Source organism: Urocitellus parryii, chromosome 4 (assembly GCF_045843805.1).
Source record: "Urocitellus parryii isolate mUroPar1 chromosome 4, mUroPar1.hap1, whole genome shotgun sequence".
NCBI lineage: Eukaryota > Metazoa > Chordata > Mammalia > Rodentia > Sciuridae > Urocitellus > Urocitellus parryii.
Window position 1 is genome coordinate 16,955,432 of NC_135534.1, and position 27,085 is coordinate 16,982,516.

The 27,085-nt window shown below is 33.6% G+C and overlaps 1 protein-coding gene and 1 pseudogene across 1 annotated transcript; both read right to left on the reverse strand.

Moving 5' to 3' along the window:
- Window positions 1–7,451: 7,451 nt before the first annotated feature.
- On the reverse strand, window positions 7,452–8,444 carry LOC113177079 (olfactory receptor 5T7-like). Its single transcript, XM_026381606.2, has one exon. It carries the CDS (start codon window positions 8,397–8,399, stop codon window positions 7,452–7,454), a length of 948 nt encoding a protein of 315 aa, XP_026237391.2. The 5' UTR covers window positions 8,400–8,444.
- A 9,509-nt stretch (window positions 8,445–17,953) lies between these two features.
- LOC144254203 (olfactory receptor 5T7-like) lies at window positions 17,954–18,936 on the reverse strand (annotated as a pseudogene).
- Between the last annotated feature and the right edge of the window lie 8,149 nt (window positions 18,937–27,085).

A 27,085-nucleotide genomic window follows, 5' to 3' on the forward strand; every position in this document is an offset into this window, starting at 1 on the left:
GTAAACATAGATTCAATATTTTCCACTTTTCTTCTTTTCCAAGTAGTTTGGATTTAAATTTCTAGGAAGAACTCTTACTTCATTAGACATTAATAAATATAAGAGATCTCTACATGTGATAGTAAAGAACCGCTTATTACTTCTCCTTTGGTAACTTAAATGTCTCGTACCAAGTAACAGACTTTCCTTTGATAGCCTAGGTTCTAATGCCCAAAATACCCTTCATAATTTCTGAAATTTTCTCTTACCAAAATATAAGCAAACATAAGCTTGGGTGAATTGTAAATGTGGCAAATTTAAACTGTTTACATCCCCTGAAGGAACTGTTGAGGAACCCCACAGCAGATGCCCCAAAGGGAATATGCCCAAATTATCTTCTGTTTTCATTGAGAAGTTTAATGATTCACTCATAACAAAGAGGAAATCATTCTAGCTGAGGGCCAAGCTGATGCTGTTTATTCAGTGAATAGTGGTCACCTTCCTGTGTTTAAAATATTTTATGTTTGTATTTCCCTAAATGTTAGTGATGTTGAACATCTTCTCTACATACCTTTTGGCCATTTTCTTCTTTGCATGAAGTATAGTCAGTTCCTTTGATAATTTATAAATAACTGATTTTGTAACAATTGAGGTGTGACTTTTGTTTATTAATTATTTATTTACTTATGTATTTATTTTTGTGGTGCTGGGGATTTAACCCAGGGCCTTATGTATTCTGGGCTAGTGTTCTACCACTGAGTGTCATCACAGTCCTTCCTTGTATGTTTGAAATATTGTTCACAATAGTTAGCACTTTGTAAATATTTCATTTCATACCATTTTGTCACTTGCCTTTTCACTGTGCTGATCGCTTCTTTGCCATTTAGAAGATTTTTAGTTTCATATAATCTCACTCAACTTTTATTTTTTTTTGCTCGACTCTTAGAAGCCAGCAAGAAATTATGGCCATTGTGTTTTTGAGGGTTTTTTGTTTGTTTGTTTGTTTTTGTATTTTTTAGGACTTAGTTTAAATATTTAATTCATTTTAAGTTGATATACCTATATGATATCATTAGAAAGTCTGACTACATTATTTTGCATGTGGCTATTTAGATACACTAAAACCATTTGTTAAGGATACTATCTTTTGCCAAACTTGTATTCTTGAAACGATTGTTGAATATCAGTGGCCATATGTGCATGACTGTTTCTAGTTATGCTGATGGTGTCTGTTGCCCAAAATCTATTTTTCATGGCAGTACTTTATTTTAAAACTTCTTTGTTTTTGTTAATAAATTCATTTTCATCTGACACATGAAAACATAAACTTATTAATTGCTATGTACTGCTCATGATATAATATTTAAAGCTGGAGAGACATTTATAGATATATATTTATATGTTTGTTTCAAATAACACAACGATCTCTTGTTCTACCCATGTTGCCCCAAATTAAAGCATTTCATTGCTTCCTCTGTGCAAATCAGATTCCATTATGTACGTATATAGAATACTCTGTATACCTGCACCTGTTGGTGAGCCCTTAAGTTTCTTCCAGCTATGGCTGTTTTGAACAGTGGTGCCAATAACACTGGAGTGTAGAAGTCTCTTCAATCTCTTCTGATTCCATCCCCTTTGAGTAGGTACAAGGCAGAGGGATGACTAGAGATCATTACAGATCTATATTTTATTTTGCCATAATGCATGTTCTGACAACATTCCACCAACAGAGTGCAATTCTTCCCTTTTGTTTATGTCTTTACCTGAGCTTGTTTTCATTTGTACTTGTTTTTCTTTGGTTTGTTGTTGTTTTTGGTAACCGTCCCTTTTAGTCCTTTGAGATGACATTTGATTATGGTTTTGATTTGAATGTCTGTCCCAGGTGATGAGTGATTTGAATACTTTTTAATTTTTCTGTTCTCCTTTTATGACTCTTTCCAGAAATGTCAAAGTAGATCTATCATGTATTTCTAGTATGGGTTATGTAGGACTTTTAGCTATTGATTTTTGACATTTTTATAGAGTCTGAACACTCACCCTTTGTCAGAGGCACAGGTTCCTTATATTTTCTTCCACTGCTCAGGTTGTCTCTTCAATCTGATGAGCATTTACTTTACTCTGTAGAAACCAATGGTTTGAAATCATTTTATTTATCTACTTATAATTTTCTTTTATGCCACTGAGGTCTCCTTGTGAAATCCTTTCCCATTTCAATGTTCTGAAGTATTTCTCCTACGTATTTTTCTGGTAGTTTCTTATTTTCAAATCTCCCAATGAAAGTCTTTAATAATCCATTTCAAGTTGATTTTAGTAACTAAGGAGAGAGAGAGAGAGAGAGAGAGAGAGAGAGAGAGAGAGAGAGAGAGGACCAGTGTTGTCTTTTGGAATGCAGACATCCACTTCTCCTAGCATTTTTTGTCAAAAAGACTTTTTCCCTAATGTGTGTCCCTAGCACTTCTCTTGAACCTCATGTGGCTTGAGACATAGGAGCTCATCTCTTGTCTCTCTATCCTGTCCCATTGGACTGAGGATCTGTTTTTAGGCTGATATAGCTCATCTGATTACTGTAGCTTTGTAATGTATTTTGAATCAGGGAGCCTACTGACTTCCTCTTTGCTCTTCTTGGTCATGTTGGCTTTGGCTATTGTGTGTGTGTGTGTGTGTGTGTGTGTGTGTGTGTGTGTGTGTTTCTGTATAAATCTTGAGCAACATTTTCTAGTTCTGTGAATCAGTGTGGTGGTATCTTCACAGGAATTGCCTTCAAACTAGGAATCATTTGGAATACATGGACATTTTAAGATTATTTATTCTTCCAGCCTAGGAATATGGGATTTTTAAAACATTTTATTGTGACTTCAATTTATTTCATTAATATTTCACAGTATTCATTTTAGGGATTTTTTTTCAATTTGCTTTTAATTTTTTTTCAAGATTTTTATTTATATTTGTTGGTTTTGTGCATGGTACTTCTATCTCTATTTGCATTCCAGATGATTTCATTTGGTCATAAAGAAAAGCTCCTTGTTCTTTATTTTGATTTTGTGTTCTGTAACATTGCTGCATTGTCATTAATTCTAAGAGTATTTGGATGAAACCTGTTAGACTTTCTATGTAAAATATCATGGTATCTACAAACAGTGACAGTTTCCCTTCTTCTTTTCCAGTTCAGGTGTCCTTTTTGCTTATTCTTTCCTGGTTGCTCTGACTGGTGAATAAAAATGGAGGAAGTGGGTACCCTTGTTCCACATCATGGAGAGGAAGATTTCCGTTTTCTTCCTTTTAGTATAATATCAGCAACTGGCTAGTTCCATGTGGTCTTCAAGATACTGAGGTGCTTTCCTTTCCATTCCTACATGTTCAGTGTTTTTATTTTATGAAATGCATACATGGAGATAATCATATACTTCTCTCTCTCTCTCTCTCTCTCTATATATATATATATATATATATATATATATATATATATATATTCATGTGAGATTATTCTCAGGGATTCAAGAATGTGTCAATTTATTATTAATTTATTATTGACACAATTTATTATTGACACATTCTTGAATCCCTGAGAATAATCACATGTGATAATATTGAAAAAGTTATTGAACATGCTTTGCATTTGATTTGCTGGAGTTTTGTTGAGGATTATGGATATCAGCCAATACTGTCCTTGTGTGGTTTTAGTGTCAGGGAATTTTTGACTTCATAGAATGTGCTAGAAAGAATTTCTCCCTTTTTTATTTCTGGGAACAAATTAAGAAGAGTTATTTATCTTTTATCTCTTTAGAACTCAAAGGGAAATATTTTCTCCTGAGCTTTTCATTGATGAGAGATTTTCATTACTTATTCAAACTTGTTGCTTCTTACTGGTTTACTCAAATTTTCTATTTTTTCCTGATTCACTGTTGGTTCTTAATCAATTATGTGCACCCAGGAAATTGTCCATTTCTTCTAAATTATCAATCTTGCTGACAGAGAATTGCTCATAAAAAAATCTCTGATGACTTTTTGTAGTTTTGAGGTGTCATGTGGGATTAATTCTCATTAATTATTTTTTTTCTTCTTCAGTACTGGGTTTGAACCCAGTATCTTGTGTATGCTAGGCAATGTTCAACCATTAAGCTATATTCCTGATCCCTATTCATCCATTTTTTTCATTTAGTTACGTCTTTTTATCCCTGAATTTAGTCTAAATCCAGATGGGTCAATTTTTCTTATCTTTTTGAAGAAAAGGCTCTTAATTTTATTTGTTGTTTGTTTTGTGTTAGTCTCAATTTCATTTATTTACATTCTACTCTTTATCAGTTTTCCTTCTAAAACATTTGTCCAGTTCCTTTGGTTTTCCTTCTTATTGTTGTTTCTTGAGATGTACTGATAGGGTGCTTGAGTTCTTTTTTCTTAATGTAGGATTGCTTGGTATAACCTCACTGCTTCATTCTGGTTGTCTGTATCCATTTTTTTTTTGTTGTTTATTTTCTGTATGTTGCATCTGAATTTATTTCATTAAACATTTAGATTTTCTTCATGAGTTCTCCCTTGATCCTTTACTTTTTCCAAGGTAGGTTATTAACTTTACAGTGTCTAAAGTATCTCTTTCCTGTGATTTCTAGTTTTGTTGTTGTCGTTGTTGTTTGTATTTAGGTTGAAAAAGATAGTATGATTTAAATTAAAACATTTGTTATACTTGGCTGTAGTTGGTCATATGATGCATTTTGCAGAGCATTCCATGTGATGATGACATGATTGTGCAGTCTCAGTGTTTGTTGGAATTTTCGGTAGATGTCTATTGGGCCTGCTTTTTCTAAGGAGCACTTTAACTCTTGTTTCTTCACAAATTTTCAGTCTGCTTAATATATCCATAGCTGAAAGTGGAGAAATAAATTCTCCTAGTATTATTTTATTACTGTATTATTATTATATCCAATGAAAAAAAAAGAGACACTGTAATCTTTCTATATTATTTATATATTTGGATACTCTGATTAGTGGGTTAGGGATGGGGAGCATGGGAAGAATAGATGAATTCTAGATAGGGCATAGAGGTGGGAAGAAAAAGGAGGGGGCAAGGGATTAGCAAGGATGGTAGAATGTGATAGACATCATTATCCACAGTACATGCATGAAGACACAAATTGGTGTCAACATACTTTATATACAACCAGAGGTATGAAAAATTGTGCTGTATGTGTGTAATAAGAATTGTAATGCAGTCAACTGTCATTGATTTTTTTAAATAAATAAAATAAAGAAAACTCCAAAGTGATGCAATTGTTTGCAAATAAATCCAAAGAAATATCCCCCCCAAAAAATAGAAAAAAAATTCAAATTTTATTATCTCTGGTTTATTTTACTCCATTATCCTTTTATAATTATCCTTTTGCATTTTGTTGCTTCTTATTTTAAATTCATTTTTTTCTGGTGTAAATATGGCTATTTATTTTCGCTTTGGATTCTATCTGCATGGGATATCTTATTTTATTCTTCAATATCCACCCAACTTTACTTAGATATAAACTCAACCCCTTGTAGAGAACATGTAGTAGTTTCTTGCCTTTTTAATGCCTTTATACACTCTACAACTTATAATTGTAATATTTAATCCATTTACATCTATGATAATTATGAACAGGTCTTGTCATCCATGCCATGAATAAAATGATGGATACTCAGGGATCAGGTCAAGCAGAATGAATACAGGCAACTTATCACAATCTCTTTCCTCCCCTCAGACATCCAGTGTAAAACACTGGGCCAATTTTCGTTTGTTTTATATTCCTGATTCTCTATTTTATAGATGATTAAGGGATATTTTAATGCAAACTCCTTTAATATAAATTCATGTAAAATATTAATCTTCATCTTCATCATTAAAATTGAAATACACTTACTTATGTGTAATAAGTAGGATATTTTATATTGTCTATTTAAATTTTTTAAACCCATTTTAGAAAAATATTGTTTGGTTGTACTCTGTGTAATAAGTGTATTGTCCTACTGCAATTAATGAAAAAGGAAACCCTTGAGAGAGGAAATATGGTTACAAAATAATTTAAGAAAAATAAAGACAGATGAAGGAAGAAAAGAAAAAGTATTACTAAAACAAATTTAATAAAGATATATATGTGCAGTGAAAACTGGGTGTATTGGAAGCAGGTTAAAGATGAGCATGGTACAGGATCCCAGAATGTTCATTCTTGTGCCTGGGTAACAAGGAGCCTTGCCATCTGCAAGAGATTTTTCAGAGTGGTGGAATCAAGGAGAACAGAGCCAAAGCTGAACAGGGGCCACGGCTGTAGTGAATCTCATCATGACAGATGCGTGCTCAATTCTTGCAAGGACAAAATCTATCATCCAGTTGTACCTTATTCACTGAATTGTGCTTTTATTTTGTTGTTCTTATAGTTAAGTATAATCTTGAAACTGCTAATGTCTACTTCAATTGTCTGTGAGGAATTAAAGAATGGCTTTATGTCTATGCTATGGAAGACACAATAAAAGAAGAAATTCAACCTCATCAGTCATACCAAGGATGTGACTCTGGAATGTGAGTATGCTATCTTTGGTATCTGAACAACAGATTGAATAGATTGTTGCATAGAAATAAGGATAGAGGAGACTGTGTTGAACTACATTCAGTTATCTATAATCCCATGGAAAATGTCCTAGGTTTATGGAAATGGTGACTTTTTTCCTGTGGTTTAACATAGTACTTGATTAAGGTAGTTGATATGATGAAATTATTTATAAATACAAATAATATAGTCCATACATTATATTTTACAAAGAAAAAATAAAAAGAATATTTAAAAATCACATAAATGAATGCAAGTTTTTGATTGGAGTTTTGGACATTTCACTTAGTAACTGTGAGAAAAATAAAAGGAGACACAAATACAAGATGCAGAGCTAGGAAAGGGAAAGAATGATCGGCTGCCCCTCCAAACAGCCATGTTTATTTATATCAAAAGTTACATTAGGTTGTTAGTACCATGACTACATTATTGTCTAGTATTCCTTTAATCCCACATGCTAGATAACTGAGATCAAAGTCAAGGCTAATTAAGACACAAAGCCCTTTTCTCCAAGGATATTATCATAGTAACTATATACTGCACCTTTATACTTATCTTACTAGCTTTAAGGAGAAACTGCTGAGCATTCAAAGTGTGGGAAACAGAGTACCTGTGACCTCCCACCCCTTGAGTTTGCTCACCAGAGGAACATTTCCCTGTATTTTTCCACTGTCAGAATACCTGTAAGTGTCAGTTTGATGTACATACATATGTGTGTACATATATAAGCATGAACATAGCAAAAAGGAAATGGATGATTCCACATTTACAACAACACACACATAATTATTATTTCAAATATCCACAGATAGTAGAATTACATCAACACAAGGAGACAAATATTTTCAGGAACTCAATGATACTGTCAAATGTATCATTCTCAATTTGTTCAATGAATTTCTACTATGAAAAACAGACTTTATTGATAAGTTGATTATTCCCAAACACTTTCCTCATTGCTTGTTTAATATCTTTGTTCCTCAAACTGTAGATGAGAGGATTCAGCATGGAAATAAAAGTGGTGTAAAATATTGAAACTACCATGTCATGCTCCAAAGCAGAATTGGTTGTTGGTCTCACATACATGAATACAGCAGTACCATAAAAAATGGACACTACAGTTAAGTGAGAACCACAGGTAGAAAAGACTTTCTGTTTTTTTTCAGCAGAGCGTATTCTCAGAATAGCCAACAGAATAAAACCATAGGAGATCAGGATGATTAATATAGTACATAACTGAATAGAGCCAGCAAAGTAGAAGAGCAGAAGCTGATTGGGGCGAGTGTCAGAACAGGAAATTGCAAGGAGAGGAGGGATGTCACAGAAGATGTGGTTGATTATGCTGGATCCACAGAAGGACAGGCTAAACGTGGCTGTGGTGTGTGTTATAGCATGCAGAATTCCACCAACATAGGAAGCCAAGATGAGTGGCACATAGACCCTGGGTGACATGCTCACTGAATACAGAAGTGGGTTATAGATGGCCACATAGCGATCATAAGCCATGGCAGCCAAGAGAAAGCACTCTGTGGTTCCACAGGTTACAGCAAAAAACATCTGGGCTGCACAGGCACCAAATGAAATGGTTTTCTCCCTTGACAAAAAGTCTATCAACATATTTGGAGTGATAACAGAGGAATAGCAGGCATCTACTGAAGACAGTACACTCAGAAAATAGTACATTGGGTTGTGCAGCCGGGAATCCCCAATGACCAATATAATCAGTCCTAAATTTCCCATGATAGTAAAAAGGTAAACTGCTAGAAACAGGAGGAAGAAGAAGATCTGCATTTCAGGATTGTCAGTGAAGCCCCTCAATACAAATACAGCTACTTCAGTGACATTCTTCATGCTGAAATCTCAGGGAACACACTTGAAGATGATCATAAATTGGCAGCTGATGATACTAGGAAGTATGAACAACACTGTGACTGTAAGAAACATGAACCATGCCTATAAATGTGTATGATTGTATTTTGACAGTGTATAATTTCCAAACACCATATCAGAAGAAATGTGAATCAACTGATTTGGAGTTATAGGTTTTAACACAGTTACACCTTGTGCCAATTTCCTTAAATGATCAGGTCCAGTGGTTATTGTACCATTGAGTTTCATTAGCTCTTTCCATATAAAATCACACTAAAGCAAGAAGAGTGTAGCTAAAATGTGTGTGTGTGTGTGTTTGTTGCAATATGTAGAATTCTAATTTTTTCCCATTGTTTTGCTCTGACATACCTCCTCAATTATGCAAATATAAAATATATGTATTTGATAAATATATGAATATATTTGATACATATATAAATATACAGAAATATACTTGATAAATATATATCTAAATGTAAATAGACATCTGTATTTTTGATATATATTTAATTAATATATTTTAAAGTTTATACTTTAAATATATTTGAGTGTTCATAAATACTTATTTGAAAAGTGTATATACTTCATAAATATATATTTAATAGATATACTATATATGTATAGATATATATGTACTTGAGATGTTATGTCAGAGGCAAATTATGGCGTAAAATCAGAATTCTACATCTTTCAACAATTGCATTCAATGATTTTCCATAAAACATTCATGGGAAGAATCTGCACCCTAACATATATTTTACATGATTGCAGGGAATATTAAGGGACAAACAACTTTGTTTCAAAAAGTGTGTGTTTACACAGTATTCTCTGGGGATTAATTGCATTCAATCACACAAGGCTGTCATATTTTTCCTGTACCTACACTTTATATCCCTGAATTTTTCTTCAGAGAATAAAAAGCCCCGTGCCTTGTGTTATTTGTGCGGAAAACAAAACAAAACAAAACGAAAACCTCATACACTCGTGAAAATTCCTATTCCATTTTCTATGTTACAGGGGGCTTAATTTCACTCTAAAGAAATTATATGTTTTCAGCTAAATTCTTCTTGAAAGAAGCATGTCTTCTATATGCTAAGATAGTAATATTATTTGATACATCAATATTAGCACATGCTCAAAGGAATCAGTTACTTGGGGAGCCTAACTGTGATTCTTAAAGATAATACAAAATCAAGTTATAAATCTAATCTAGGTCTACTTCAACACATCCAACTCAATTAATAATAGAAAACACCAATTATATTGGGCTTCATCAGCAAATACTGAGTCTGCAAAAGAGGAGAAAATTGATAATACTCATTTGTCTCTTGGTACAGAAATGTTCGGTGTGCATGTGCTCTTTTACCTTTTGTGACTTTTTTTTTGAGGGAAATAGTATGAGTCTTATTATTTGTATCTCTGAAAGCAGATATGAATGTTTTTTTTATTAGTTGCTCAAGACAATACAATGATCTTGACATATCGTACATTTGATTCAAATAGGGTATGAATTCTCACCAGAGACAACATTCAGTGCCAGATTTCCCTCCAGAGTGGATGCACTTCACAAAACTCTTTTCCTGTCTCCTTTTAATACCTTAGTTTCACTGTGCCACTGGACTATGCCATAAGCAACACCCTTCCCCAGGAAATTAAAGCAAGTCTCAATTTTATGTTTTTGGGTTTTTAAAGCCATTTAACCTAACAGAAATGCTATAAAATATGTAGAATTCTGAAGAGACTACGAGATTATGTAGTAGATATGTGACTTTTACCAATACTGTCCTTTTACAACTATAACAACAGAGAGGAGTCCCACAGAGTGGAAAATGTCCTGTTTTCTTACCTTCTGTTAGAGTCATGATTGTCTTGCTGTGAACTATCTGCCTTCATCATCTGCATGAAAGCACATACACAATAAGAAGCTCACTTGTAGTGTAGTAAACATAGATTTAATATTTTCCACTTTTCTTTTTTTTCCAGGTAGTTGGGGTTTAAATTCCTAGTCAGAACTCTTAATAAATTAGATCTTAATAAATATAAGGCATCCACACATGCAAAACTAAGAACTATTTTTTGCTTCTTCTTTGGTAGCTTAAATGATTGATACCAAATAATAGACCTATACTTGCTAGCCTACATTCTAGTGCCAAAATACCCTTCAAAATATTTGAAATTTTCTCTTACCAAAGGATCAGCAAATAGAAGCTTGGGTGAACTGTAAATGTGGAAAATTTAAACTGCTTATATCCCCTGAAGGAACTGTTGAGGAAGCCCACAGCAGATATTCCAAAGGGAATTAACCCAAATTACCTTCTCTTTCCACAGAGCAGTTTAATGATTTGCTTCATAACAAAAAGTAAATAATTCTGGTTGAGGTCCAAGCTGATGCTCTTTATTGAGTGAATAGTGTTCTCTGTCTTGTGTTTTAAATATTTCATGTTCGCTTTTCCCTAACTATTGGTGATGTTGAACATCTTGTCCACACACTTTTGGCCATTTTCTTCTTTACATAAAGTATAGTCAGATCCTGTGATTATTTTTAAATTACTGATTGTGTAATATTTTATAGATTACTATTACTTATTAATAAATTAACTTAATTATTTATTCATTTTTGTGATGCTGTGGATGGAACCCAGGGCCTTATGTATTCTGGCCTAGTGTTCTACCACTGAGCCTCATCCCAGTACTTCCTTATATATTTTTTATATTCATTTCATCTTAGATTGCAGTTTGTAAATATTTCATCCCATTTATCACCTGCCTTTTCACTGTGCTAATTGATTCTTTGCCTGGAAGAATATTTTTAGTTCCAATAGAGTCACTCACCATTTTTTCTCCCTGTTTAGCTTTTTTATGGTCATGAAGAAATTATGGCCATTATCTGTTATGAGTATCATTTTTAGGTCTTAGGATTAAATATATAATTCATATTAAGTTGATATACCTACATGGCATAGCTGGGAATTCTGACTACATTCTTTTGTATGTGGATATTTGGATGTACTAAAACAGTTCATTGAGGATACTATCTTTTGCCAAATGTGTATTCTTGAAATCATTGTTGAATATCAGTGGCCCTATATGCATGGCTTTGTTTCTAGTTTGCTGATTGTGTTCCATTGCCCAGAATTTATTTTTCATGGCAGTACTTTATTTTAAAAACGCCTCTTAGTTAGTTAATCTGCCATGTGACCAGCGCTGGCTTCATGAAAGAAGGTTCGGTTCATAAGAAATTAGTAGGGAATTTTAAATTAAAGAAACAGACTCTCATTACCTTTAATACCAGCTCGAGACAGCTTCTGTTAGCTCCCGCCTCCAGCCACCTAATGCAGTAGCGAGGTTTACTGAAGAGGCTATCGAGAAAGGGAGAACATGTCATGGAGTGAGCTTTTATTGGGGAACAAAAAATTCCAGGGAAAATCTCATTCAATGAAGATTAAGGGGGGCAGCATCCCAAGGTCAGGGGTGACGATTGGGTCTTCAGGTCAGTGGCCAGGCACGCCTCTGCACAGAGAAGCCCTCCAACCTGGGAAAGGATGGGGAAGGCTTTAACACAGCTGTGTCTAAGCGCCTCTCACCCAGCCAGGGAGGTAACTCAAATCACGTGTGAGGATGGCCTCCCACATTTAATAAATTCATTTTCATCTGACACATGAAAACATAAACTTATACATATTAATTGGTTAACATGTAATGCTTCTATGTCTGTATTCATGATGTAATATTTAAAGCTGGTTAGACATTTATAGATGTATATTTATATGTTGTTTTGAATAACACAATGATTTCCCATTCCACCCATATTGTCCCAAATTAAATCATTTCATTGCTTCCTCTGTGCAAATCACATTCCATTGTGTATGTGTATAGCATACTCTATATACCTGCATCTGTTGGTGAGCACTTACTTGCTTCCAGCTGTGGCTATTTTGAACAATGGTGCCAATAACACTGGAGTGTAGAAGTCTCTTCAATATGCTGATTCCATTGCCTTTATATGTGCAAAGCAGAGGGATGACTGGAGATCATTTTTATTTTGCTATAATGCATGTTTTTATTTTGTTTTATTTTTTGCTATAATGCATGTTTTTATTTTGCTATAATGCATGTTCTGACAACATGTTCTGACAACATTCCATCAACAGAATACAAGCCTTCCATATTGTTCATGTATTTACATGAGTTTGTTATCATTTGTATTTTTTTATTTGTTTTTTACTGTATTTGGTAATAGTCCCTTTTACTCTTTTGAGATGACACTTCTTTATGGCTTAGATTTGAACCTCCCAGGTGATGAGTGATGCTGAACATTTTTTTTCATTTTTCTGTTTTCCATTTGTATATCCTCTTTTCAGAAATATCAAAATAAATCTATAAATCTATCATTTATTTCTAATATGGGTTATTTGGGACCTTTAGCTATTGATTTTTGACATTGTTTATGGAGTCTGAACTTTTACCCCATGTCAGATATATATATATATATATATATATATATATATATATATATATATATATATATACACACACACATATATATGTATAGATAGATAGATAGATAGATAGATAGATAGATAGATAGATAGATAGATAGATGATAGATTGCTTGTATCTACTCCACAGATTGTCTGTTCACTCTTATGAGCATTTCCTTTACTTCACAGAAACATTATTGTTTGAAATAAAACTATTTGTCTACTTATAATTTTCTTTTCATATTTTGAGGTCTTCCTAGGAAATCCTTTCCCATTTCAATGTCCTGAAGTATCTCCCCTACATAATCTTCTGGTAGTTTCTTGTTTCCAGGTCTTCCATTTAAGTCTTAAATCCATTACAAGTTGATTTTAGTAAAAAGAGAGATACACGTCCAGTTTTATTCTTCTGAATGAACATACCCTCTTCTACAAGCAGTTTTTCTTGAAAATACTGTCTTTTTCCCCAATGTCTTCTTAGGTCTTCTTTTGAACCTCCGGTAGCATGAGATGCATGGGCTCATTTAGTCTCTCTAATCTGTCCCTGTATGCTGAAGTTCTGTTTTTAGGCTGAATATAGAACATCTAATCACTGTAGCTTTGTAGTATCTTTTAAAATAAGGTAGTGTAATGACTCTCACTTTAGTCTTATTGGTCATGATGGCTTTTGCTATTGGGGTGTGCATGTTTGTGTGTGTGTGTGTATGTGTGTGTGTGTGTGTGTGTGTGTGTGTGTGTGTGTGTGTGTGTGTCTTTCTATATAAATCTTGGGCAACTTTTTCTAGTCCTGTGAATTAGTACAATGGTATTGTAGCTGGCCAGAAGCTCCCATCCAAAAGATCCATGCCATAATTAAGCTTTTCCTCTTGTCAGATCAGCAGGATGTCTGCCAAGCTTATTGTGGTTGGTAGTTTCCTCTTTCTTGTAAATGCCAGGTTTGGACACAAAAGGTGTGACAGAGTCTGCAAGATTGTACAAAAAAAAAAAAAAAAGATATCATCTCTGTTTTCTTGTTAAAAATTTGCAAAACCTGTGTCTGCTCTAGAGAATGGAAGAGAAAAAACTTGTTATGTGAACTGCCAAGGATCCATCCCACTCGGTATGAAGTTCAAAGAATTCCCAAAAGCTTTGTTGAGAGGAAGAATCCTTAGGCAAGAGCCACCTCTGAATCCTGCAGTCAATTATCCTGCTTCCTGAAGTTTTCTCAGGTGTCCAATCTATTTGGTCCTACTTGAGTATCTTCATAAGTATTGCCTTGAATCTATGAATCTTTTGGGATATCATGGGTATTTTAATGTATTCTTCCAGCATAGGAACATAGGATATTTTTTTCCATTTTACTGTGACTTTTAATTTATTACATTAATATTCCATAGTGTTCACTTTAAGGGTTTTTTACTTTGTTCGTTAGTATTTTTCCTAAATGTTTATTTATATTTGAAGCCTTTGTGAATACTACTTCTCTTCCCATTTCCATTTCTATGAATTTGTTATCAAGCAAAGCCCCTAGATTTTGTATTCTGCAACACTGTTGCATTTTTATTAGTTCTAAGAGTATTTTGCTGCAATCCTTTAGATTTTCTATGTATCAGATCATGTTGCTAAAAGCAGTTGTAGTTTGAGTTCTTCTTTTCCCATTCAGGTGTCTTTTTTTTTTTTTTTCTTGCCTGGTCATTCTGGCTGGTGAAAAAAAAAATGGAAGAAGTGGGCACTCTTGTTTCAGATCATGGAAAGGGAGATTCAGCTTTTCGTCTTTCAGTATCACATTAGCAACTGGCTAGTTGCATAGGGTCTTCATGATATTGAGGGTCTATTCTCTTCAATTTCTGCATGACCAGTATTTTTATTTTGTGAAACACATTTTCTGTACATGTGGAGATAATCATACAGAGGGTTTTTGATGTTCATTCTGGTGCTAATGTGTAGCACATTCATAGAGTTTCATATATTGACACATGCTTGAATTCCTGAGAATAATCTCACATGATAATACTGAAAAAGCCATTTAACATGCTGCTGCTTTTGACTTGTTGTAATTTGTTGAGCATTATTGTATCTTTTTTGATCAAGGATATTAGCCAAAACTTTTTATGTCAAGTCCTTGTAAGGTTTTGATGTCAGGGTATTGCTTATTTCATAGAATGTGTTAGAAAAAAAATTCCTCCCTCTTTTATTTTTTTAACAAATTAAGAAGAGTTAGTGTTAGTTATCCTTTAACTCTTATAAACCAGAAGGTAAATGTTTTCTCCTGAGATTTTCTTTGATAAAATATTTTCACTATTTTTTCAAATGTAGACTTGATCATAAAATCTCTGGTGACCCTTTGCATTTCTGAGGTGTCATGTGGAATTACCTCCCACTTTTTTTTCCCCCACAATGGTTTGAACCCAGAGCCTGAGCATGCTAGGCTGATGTTTAACCACTGAGATATATCCCTTTTCCCTATTTATCCATTATTTTATTTAGTTAAATGTTTTGTCGCTTTTCTTAGTCTAAGTATGGGTGGGTCAATATTTCTGATCGTTTTGAAGAAATGGTTCTTCATTTTATTGATAATTTGCAATTGTGTTGGTCTCAGTACCATTTATTTAGGTTCTACTCTTGATCATTTATTTTCCTTCTAACATCCTCTTTTTTCTTCTTTTTATTACTCTTCCTTGTGATGTACTGAAAGGGTGTTTGTGTTTTTTCTAATTTTTGATGTAAGCATTGCTTGGTATAAACTCAGCACTTCACATTGATCTTCCATATCCCAAGATTTGTTTTTCTGTGTTCCATCTGTATCTTAATTTATTTCATGGAACATTCAAATTTTTTTCATGAGTTCTCCCTTGATCCATTAGTTTATTCAAAGTGATTTCAGTTTCATGTAATTTTATATTGTGCAAAGTATATCTTTTCAATACTATCTATATTTCTTGTATTTTTATTGGAAAAAATATGATTTTGATTACAACATTTGTTCATACTTTTCTGTTGTTGATCATGTAATGTGTTCTGCAGAACATGCCATGTGCTGATGAGATGGATGTGTAGTCTTCAAGTGTTGCATAGAATTATCTCTAGATGTTGGGTCTGCTTTGTTCAAGAAGCATTTTGACTTTTGCTTCTCCATTAATTTTATTCCTAAATTGTATATCCATTGTTGAAAAATGGAGCATTAAATTTTCCTAGGATTATGTTATTATTATCTTTAAGGAAAAAGACACTATAATCTCTCTTAAATATTTATATTTACTTGGGTTCTTTGATTTTGGATACATAAATATTTAGAATTCTATTGCCACTAGTTGAAATGACCCTTTTATCATTTTACAATAATTGTACTTATGTATTCTCATTGCTTCTTATTTTAAGTACATTTTATCTGTTGCAAATATCCTTACTTCTTTCTCTTGTGGATTACAACTGCCAGGGATGTCTTCCTTTATTCTTAAATACCAACCCAAGCATTTACTTAGATGTAAAGTTGACCTCTTGAAAGAAACATATAGTAGGTTCTTGTTTTGTAATGCCTTCATTCACTTTATATATTTTAATTGGAAAATTTAATCCATTTACATTTCTGATATTTAGTACAGTGACTTTGCCTCCTTGTTATAGCTAAAATGATGAATAGGCAGAAATCAGATCAAGCAGGATAAATAAAGGCAACTTACCCCAATCTCTGTCCTCCCCCTCACACATCCAGTGGGGGGAAAATGGGCAATTTTCCGTTGTTTTGCTTTTCTTATTTTCTATTTTCATAGGTGTTTAAGAGAAATTTTCATGTAAATTACTTGATATAAATTTATGTATAATTTAATAATAATCTCCCTTCATCTGGGGGATTATAATTATAATTGAGATACCCTTACTTATGTGCAATAAGTAGGATATTCAGTACTGTCCATTACAGTGTTATTTAAATTTATCAATCCCATTTCAGAAAAAATATCTTTTGGTTGTACTCTATATAATGAATGTATTGTCCTACTGCAATGAATAAAATAAGAAACACTTGAGAGAGGATATGGAGTTAAAAATAATTTAAAAGTAATAAAAGAAGATGGAAGAAAAGAAAAAAAATCACTGAAACAATTTTAATGGAGACGTAACTGTGCTCAGTGTATTGGAAGCAGGTTTAAAGATGAACACATTAGAGATCACAGAACGTTCATTATTGTAGCTGGGTGACAAGAAGCCATGCCGTCTGCAAGAGCTTCTCAGAATAGTACAATCAAGGAGAACAGAGCCAAAGCTGAGTAGGGGCCAAGGCTGTATGTAGGGAATCTCATCATGAGAGATGTGTGCTGAGTTCTGGAAAGAACACAATCTATCATCCAGTTGCACATTATTCTCTGAACTGTGCTTTTCTTTTGTTATTCTCATGTTTAAGTATAAACTTGAAAACTGCTAACATCTATTTCAATTGTCTGAAATGAATTAAAGAAAGGCTTAATCTCCATATTAAGGAAGACACAATAAAAGAAGAAGAAATTCACTTCACCAATCATGCCAGGGATGTGTGATTCTAGAATGTGAGCATGTTATCTTTGGAGTCTGAACCACAAGGCTGAATAGAATGTTGGATAGAAATAAGGATTCAGCAGATTGCTTTGACTGCATCCAGGTACCTAATATTCCATGGAAGATGGCCTGGGATTATGGCAATAGTGACTTTTTTTTCTTTGGTTTAACATAGTTCTTGACCAAGTTGGTGGACATGACAAAATTATTCATTAACACAAATAATATAGTCCATACTTTATAATTTAGGCAGAAAACAATATACAGAATATTGAAAACTACATAAATAAATTCAAGTTTGCTTTGCAGTTTTAGACATTTCACTTAGTATCAGCATGATGTACATACATGTATGTATACAAATTTAAGTATGAACATAGCAAAAAGGAAATAGATGACTCTACATTTAGAACAACACAAAACACAAATGACCATTATTACTATTTCAAATGTCCACACATAGTAGAATCACATCAATACCAGGAAACAAATATTTTCAGGAACTCTATGGTATTGTCAAACGTATCATTCCCAATTTTTAATGAATGTCTATTGAGAAAAATAGAGTTTATTGGTAGGCCAAATATTCCCAAACACTTTCTGCATTCCTGCTTTTACATCTTTGTTCCTCAAACTGTAGATAAGGGGATTCAACATGGAAATAAAAGTGGTGTAAAATATTGAAACTACCATGTCATGCTCCAAAGCATAGTTGGATGTTGGTCTTACATAAATGAATACAGCAGTGCCATGAAAAATGCACACGACAGTTAAGTGAGAGCCACAAGTAGAAAAGACTTTCCTCTTTCCTTCAGTAGAGTGTATTCTCAGAATAGCCAACAGAATGAAACCATAAGAGATCAGGACAATTAGTATAGTACATATCTCAATAGAGCCAGCAAAGTAGAAGAGCAGAAGCTGGTTGGGGCGAGTGTCAGAACAGGAAATTGCAAGGAGAGGAGGGATGTCACAGAAGATGTGGTTGATTATGCACAGAAGGACAGGCTGAAAGTGGCTGTGGTGTGTGTTACAGCGTGCAGAATTCCACCAACATAGGAAGCCAAGATGAGTGGCACATAGACCCTGGGTGACATGCTTACTGAATACAGAAGTGGGTTGTAGATGGCCACATAGCGATCATAAGCCATGGCAGCCAAGAGAAAGCACTCTGTGGTTCCACAGGTTACAGCAAAAAACATCTGGGCTGCACAGGCACCAAATGAAATGGTTTTCTCCCTTGACAAAAAGTCTACCAACATATTTGGAGTGATAACAGAGGAATAGAAGGCATCTATGGAAGAGAGTACACTCAGAAAATAGTACATTGGGTTGTGCAGCCGGGAATCCCCAATGACCAATAAAATCAGTCCTAAATTTCCCATGAGGGTGAAAATGTAAATTGCTAGAAACAGGAAGAAGAAGAAGATCTGCAGTTCAGGATTGTCAGTGAAGCCCTTCAACACAAATACAGTTACTTCAGTGACATTCTTCATGCTGAGGTCTCATGGAACACACTTGAAGATGACCAAAAAATGACAGGTGATTACTAGGAAAGAACGAACAGCACTGTGACTGGAATGAACATGAACCATGATCAATTATGTACAATTTGTGTGTGTGTGTGTGTGAACAATGTATAATTTCCAAGCAGCAGAGTAAAAGACAATGTGAATCAATCCTTCATGCCAGTCACTGCAGAAGCATGGGAAAGTTATTGGTGTTCATACAAGAAGGATATTATGTCATTTTAAAAAGTAATCATATCAACTGGTTAATATACAACTGAGTTGCAGTAGGCCTTTTTTTAAAGCACATTAGTGCAAGAACTGAATAGCTAAAAAAACCCATATATTTGATATCTACATACTGGAGATATGTCAGCACAAATCCTTGTACAGAATCAGAATTCTACAGCCTTTCAACAATTGAATAAAATTATTTCATATAAATTCCTCATCTATATTATCAGAACACTAATTACTTTTAAAGGATTGCAGAAATATTTAGGGATGAATAACTATTGAGGAGATGCTTAAGTAGGTAGTTTTGAGAGAGTATTATCTGGGGTTAAATATTATTAAATCACACTTAGGATTTTGATACCTTTTCTGTGCCCACACTTTATACTCCTAAATTCTTTGTTTTTAACTAGGGATTGAATACAGGGTTATTTAACCACTGAGCCACATCCCAGCCCTTTTTGTTTTTTATTTGATATAGGATATTTCTAAATTGCTTAGGTCCTGACTACTTTGTTGAGGCTGTCTGTGGAGTTGAGATTCTCCTGCCTAATTCTCCTGAGTTGCTGAGATTACATGTGAACCCCTCTGTACCTGGCTCCTCTATTATTCTTTAGAGAAAAAACACTTTTTGAAATGAATGATAAAATAAAACATATTTGAAAATTATCACAAATCCTCTTTTCTTTTGATTTATAAATTATATTTCAACTATAATCTTCTGGAGACTGACATTTATCCTAAATAACAAAAGAAATATTATAATCTTTACAAGTAAGTCAATATCAGCATATATTCAATGCAATTGAAGAGAGAATAACTATGATTTTTGAAGTATAAGATCAAGTTATAAATCTAATCTAAATCCACCTTTACAAATCCAATCCCAGTTGAAGGTAGAAAGCATAGAAAGCATTGATTAGCTTGGGCTTCATGAGCAAACACTGTATATGCAAAAGAGGAGACAAATGATAATACTCACTTACTGAGCTCTTGGTGCAGAAAAGTTGCTTTGTTTTTATGCTATTTCACCTTTTGTGACTTTGACAGATAATAATTGCTTGATATCAGATTCAGTGCCAGATCTCCCTCCAGAGTGGATGCACTTGGCAGACTATTTTTCTGCTTCCTTTAATATCTTGACTTCTTTGTGCCACTGGACTCTGCCCCAAGCAACAATATCCTGATCTGGGAAATTAAAGTAAGTCTCCATTTGATGTTTTAGGATTTTTTATAGTCATCAAAACTAGTAAATTTAATTTAATATTTTTATAAAATAAGTAGTGATCTGTGGATACTACCATATTACATGCAAAGATTATTACAAAAATTTGTTCTCTGTGGAAAAAACAGAAGGCACTACAGAATTGAAGTTAACATCAGTGCCTTCTTACCCTGTGTTGAGAGTCTTGATTGTCCTTACTTTGAATTCTCTGCATCCATCATCAGCATGAAAGCACACACACATTAAGAAGCACACTCATTTCTGTAATGATGTACATTTAATATTTTTAATTCATCTTTTTCCCTCTAGAAGTTAGGGTTTAAATTTCTAGGCAGAACACTTAATAAATCATATCTTTATGAGTATAAGTGATATACACATGTGATATGCAAGAACTGAAATGTTATTACTATCATTAGTACTAAAATGTCTAGTACAGAATAATAGACATGTCCTTGAAATCCTAGGTTCTAGTGCCCAAAATACCCTTCAGAATTTCCGAAATTTTCTTACCAAAGGATCATCAAATACAAGCTTGAGGGCAATGCGACTGAGGCATATTTAAACTGTTTATGCCCAATGAAGACACTGTTGATGAAGCCTACAGCCTATGCCCCACAGAGAATATGCCCCAATTATCATTTGTTTCCACAGAGGAATTTAATAATTTGTTTCATAACAAAAAAAGTAAATCATTCTCACTAAGAACCAAGCTTAGGCTGTTTATTGAGTGAATAGTGTTCTCTGTCCTGTGATTTGATTGTTTCAGATTTGCATTTCCATAATTAGTGATGTTGAACATCTTTTTCACACAACCTTTGACCATTTTATTCTTTGCATAAAGTACATTCAATACCTGTGAGTATTTGGAAATAAAATATGTTTGTTATTGTGTTTTAGAAAATCCTTGTGTTTTTCATACTCATTTTGTATCCTATTGTGACTTGCAAATATTTCATCCCTTTTTGTCACTTGTCTTTTTTCTGCTGATTGCTTCTTTGCTTGGATGAAGATTTTTAGTTGGATGTAATTTTGATTTTGATACTTCAAAATATGTGTTCAGCAGGGTATGACTAAATAACATTGCAGATATATTTTTCTTTTTCTTCGATATTCCATATAGTTACCATACTGCATATTCTGACTTATATTCCTACCACAGTGTAAAAGTCTTCCCTTTTTTTCATATCTTTTATTTATATCTTTACCTGAATTTGTTAAAATTCTGTTTTTTTTATTATTATTTTAATTGTTGTGTTGTTTTGGGTAATAGTCACTTTTACTCTTTTGAGATGACATTTCATTATGTTTTTGATTTGAATCTCCCAGGTGATTGGTGATGCTGAACTTTTTTTTTGTTGTTGTTATTCTGTTCTATATTTATATGTCATCTTTCCACAAATATCTATTTAGATCTTTGTGCATTTCTAATTTGGGTTATTTAATTAATTAGCTAATGATTTTTTAGATTGTTTACATAGTCTGAACACATATTCTGCCATTCTGTAGGTTGTCTCTTCACTCTGATAAGTGTTTCTCTTACTGCTTAAAAGTTTTATAATTTGATGTAATTCTATTTGACTGCTTATAAATTTCTTTTGTGCTTTTGAGGTATCCCTATGAAATCCTTCCCATTTCAATGTTCTGAAGTATTTCCCCTACATAATCTTCCAGTAGTTTCTAGTTTTCAGATTTTTCATTTATGTTTTTAATCTATTTCAAGTTGATTTTAGTAACTAGTCAGAGATAGGGGTCTAGTGTTGCTCTTCTGAACACAGATATACAATTGTCCAAGCACTATGTTTTAAAATACTGTCTTTTCCCCTGATGTGTGTTCTTAGCAATTCTCTTGAACCTCAGCTGGCTTTGGGCTCATTTCTAGTCTATCTATCCTCTCTCATTGATCTAAGGGTCTGTTTTTAGGCCAAATACAGTCCATCTGATTACTGTAGCTTTGTAGGATATTTTGCAATATGGCAGTATACTGACTCCCACTGTGCTCTTATTGGTCAAGATGCCTTTGCCACTTGGGGGGTGTGTGTTTGTGTGTGTGTGTGTTTGTGTGTGTGTGTTTGTGTGTGTGTGTGTGTGTGTGTGTTTCCATATAGATTTTAGAGATTTTTTTCTCTAGTTCTGTGTATAAGCTTTTTGGTATTTTCATAGGGATGTCCTTAAATGTGTGGATCATTTGGGAGAACATGGGCATTTTAAGAAAATTTATTCTTCAGTGCTAGGGTCTGAACCTAGGGCTTTGTGCATGTTAGGCTAATGTATAATCACTGAGCTATATCGCCACTCCATGTTCATCCATTTTATTAATCTAATCTAGTCTGTTCTCCCTTGTTTTATTCTATATGTGGGTCATTTTTTCTGATCTCTTTGAAGAAACTGATCTTCATTTTATTGATCATTTGCATTTGTGTTATTCTCAGTTTCATATATTTATGGTCTGCTCTTTATTAGTTTGATTGGAAAACCTCTACTTGATAGATACCATAGTAAAATTGGTATATTTCAAAAAATGCCACATGGAGGTTAATTATGTCAACCCAGTGTAATGAAGATATTTTCAAAATTTATAAATTTTAAAAATAAACACAGTTTTACACACATATATATATACATACATATATACATGTACCTATTATATATATATATATATATATATATATATATATATATATATATATGAATGCAGAGAATATTTTTGAACATATATAGACATTGTCATGTAACAATTGGGAGGTGGACTGCCATCTGCCATGAGTACCTGATGGTTAGAGGTCAATTAAATAGCAAACATACTCCTATACCTAATATTTAGTGCAAAATAATAAGCATATCAATAACTGTTTTATATTTGGTAAACAAACCCTGATAATAATAACCTATTAAACAAGCATATAATTTTACAGATGTAAGTATAATGTTACATATAGCAAAAATGATAAAAGTTTTAAAATTCTAAAAATATTGGGTGTTATATAAATGAATAATTATTGTACCTTTATCTATCATATAAATATTTATGAGCACCTAATAATATTTATTGTTTCAGAAAATAACACAGTTCATATGCCAATTACATAATAAAATTTTCCAAAGAAACTCCAATAAAGCATAAAATTCTCAACATATATTCCTATAAAATTCTTATACTTACAAATGCTACTGCCAAATCTGTTAACAGACCTGTAGAGACATGAATAGAAACTATAATAAATCATATTGAATATTGTATTCATATTAAAAAATAAACTGATATTAATATGCACACATGTAAATATAGACTATGTGGTAACTTATGGTGTAAACATAGGGTACTTTGGGAAAACAATTTGATGAAAACTCACCATTATCATTTACAAAAAAATAAAATAACTGTTTTTTTTGAGAAGGATGAAGAATGATTTAATGAATCAATGTGTACATGATATTTGGAAATAGATCATATATATATATATATATATATATATATATATTTAGTTCAGACTTCACTGACTTTTACCTATTTACACTGACTTGTAAACTTTGGTCATCTTCAATTAATTACTTACATCGATATTTCTTTCTTTCTCTAGGTTTGGGGATTTTGTTGTATGATAACTTTGAATATGTAATCTAACCCTTTTTAAGTTCAATATAAACATTGATAGCATATTTTCTCTCTTAATGGTATCCCAAATTCTCTGCAAGTCTTTTTATACCTCTTCATTCCTTTTTCTCCTTGAACTGTATATTCTCAATTATTTTTCTTCAAGCTCCTAAGTTTGGGGTTCCATATGATGTATCCTGTCTTTTATATCTTCAAGCACATTTTAAGTTTTGCTTAGGATTTCTCAGATTAAGAATTTCTGCTAGAATTTTTAAAACTACTTTCATTCTGCTGTAAGTTCCTTGTTAGAATATTTAATTCTTTCTTTTTTTTCTTATTAAGTTAACTTGAAAAGCTGTTTTAAAATATCCACATGAAAATTCTCTTTTATTGATAACCATCATGTCAACTTCTCACACATTATTTTGACCATTTAGTGAGTTCATCATTTTCCGAAATGTCCTGATGTGTGTTGGCATGTCTTGTCATTTTTATAAACACTAAGTACTTACTCTAGTCTTTGCAATTTAGTTTCATTTGTGCTTGTCTTTCCAGAAATTCCAAACAGTCTGCTCATTTTCAGAGTTCGTTTTTACTTCTAAAGCCCTAACAGTAGATGGAAATCTCAGTCAATTTCCTAAAGTCAGCTTTTGGAATCTTGTCATTGTTTTAGCACTAGAAGATGGCGCAAGTCTGTTTTTTTTAATTCTACATTTAGGTTGTTTTTCAACTTAAACCTAGGATATACCTATAAAGGTTAGTACAAACAGAAAAACTTCTTCCTATGGTTGGGATAGGCCAAACCATACATACGAGTCAGTACCTTATTGTCAGGAATTTCAGGGGTCTTCCTTGGTGTGGGTCAAATCTCCTTTGAAGGACAGGAAGAAGGCTCTTCTGCTATGCCTGCGCCCATCTATAAAATGAAGCTTTGTCATATGCTTAACTCAAAGACCACCAACAACATTTTGGGAGGATCCAATCCTACACTGCTGTGGGGTATTTGAGGCTGAAGGTGTTTATCTTTCCTAAGATCAACTGAACTAGTCACAGGTGATATCAGCCTGAGTAGATGTTTTACTTAGATTTTTTTTTGCTGCCATGACCAAAAAACCTGACAAGATACATTTTAGGAGGAAAAGTTTACTTGGGGGCTATGGTTTCAGAGGTCTCAGTCCACAGAGAGCCAACTTCATTCCTTGGAGGTAGAGGTGAGGCAGAACATCATGGCAGAGGGTGTGGCAGCTGAGAAGGCAGCTGAGAACATGACACTGGAAAACAGAGAGTCAAAACTAAGTTCCCCAAATATATATCCCAAAGGCATACCTCCAATGGTCCAGCTCCAATGACCCACCTCTTCCAGCCTCTATTTCCCTATAGTCCCTACTCAGTTAACTCTATCACGGAGATTAACACACTGCTTCAGTTAAGACTCATAACCCACTCATCCCACCTCTAAACCTTCTGACATTGTCTCACACATGAGCTTTCAGGGGATACCTAATATCTAAACCATAACAGTAGGAGTCCAATAATCTGGAGCTCTGTGTCTTGGCAGGGATATTTCAGAGGATCCACAGAGAGACATGGCCAGGGAGAGAAAAGTAGCAAATAGGCATAAGTGGTAGGAACCTGCAAGTGGATACTGTGATGATAAGCAGCCCCTTATTGTGATGTCTCCCCACAAAGAAAGCAATTTACTTCAGGCTACACTGCCCTTCCCCTGGCTTAACTCACTGGGATATGCTACATTACTCATCCAAAAACTTGTTATCTGCAGAGGTATTTTCAGGGCCTCACTGCTGATAAAAAGAAAAAAAAAAAGATACTCTGAAGACTTTTATGACCTTTATATAGATCAAAGATTAATAGAACTCAGGGAAATGGGCTAATTAAAAACAAAGGTCAGGAAACAAATTAAAATAAAGACTTAAAAACCTAAAACAATCCTATTGTCAGACAGAAATCAAGAGATGGCCTCTGGGAAGACCTCCTTAAAACTTCCCCTAACATTTCTCAATTAAATTGTGTAAGAAAGGGCACATTGTCACTCTGCTCACAGAAAGAATCTACTCTCTCCATCAAGAGTCTTCTCTTTTCCCTTCTATTAATGTTTACTAAACTTTCACTATGTCTTCTGTCTTGCCTGAAATTTTCTCATGCAAGAGCACAAGAGCTAAGGTCATAAAAATCTCCTGTAAGAGTGATGTGTGCTGTTAACATCAGTCCAGTGTTTGGTTTCATGAGCCCAGTTCAGAGTTCCAAGGGAAAGCCCACCATAGACTACCCCAACCTACCCACAGCAAATCCAGTCTTGCACCATGCTATGCTGTCCAATGTTGGCATAATATTTGTGAAGTCCATAAGATTTGTAAAGTATTTGTAAAGACTTAACAACTTCATTGATGGTAATGTCAAGAAGGTCCCTGCCTGAATCCCACAGCCACAAGGACCTGCACAGTCAACAAAACTGGAGGGGAGGAGACATGTTCTTTATCTTTTCAAAGAGGACCCACTGTCTCCCTAAGAGTGTCCCCTTTTCCTATCCCTTCTAATAAACTTTGTTATCCTTTCACTAAGTCTCATGTCTTTGCTGAGAATTTTCTCAAGGAAGAACACAAGAATCCTTTTCAGGGAACTCTGAAGGTGTCTCACTGAGGTTCTGCAAATGGATCTTCTCTGTAAGAGACAGGGATACCATTGACTTTATATATTCACACCAGGAAGTGTCTGGCTTGTTTCAATCATTAAAATGTACATTTCATAAAATAAAATCTTCATGTACTCTTTTGTCTTCTGTTTAATCCTGTCATTGATCCTAACAAGTTATCTATTTTACTAGAGGCAAACCCTATTTACAATTGTCATTTATATGGATGTGGCCATTGGTGACATATCTTCATGCCCTAATCACAATCTTTAATATTGTGTGCAAGCATTTGAATTAATATTGAAGTTGTTGTATGTTTTATCCTGAAAATATACTTTTTTATTTTGATATGGTTTTTGACCTATTCATGCTGATTAATTTATAGAAAATATGTTTCCTGATTTGGCAGGGTATATAGGAAATTTGAAAATTGTTTCCCAAAGGTGTTATAAATTTTATATTTACCATAGTA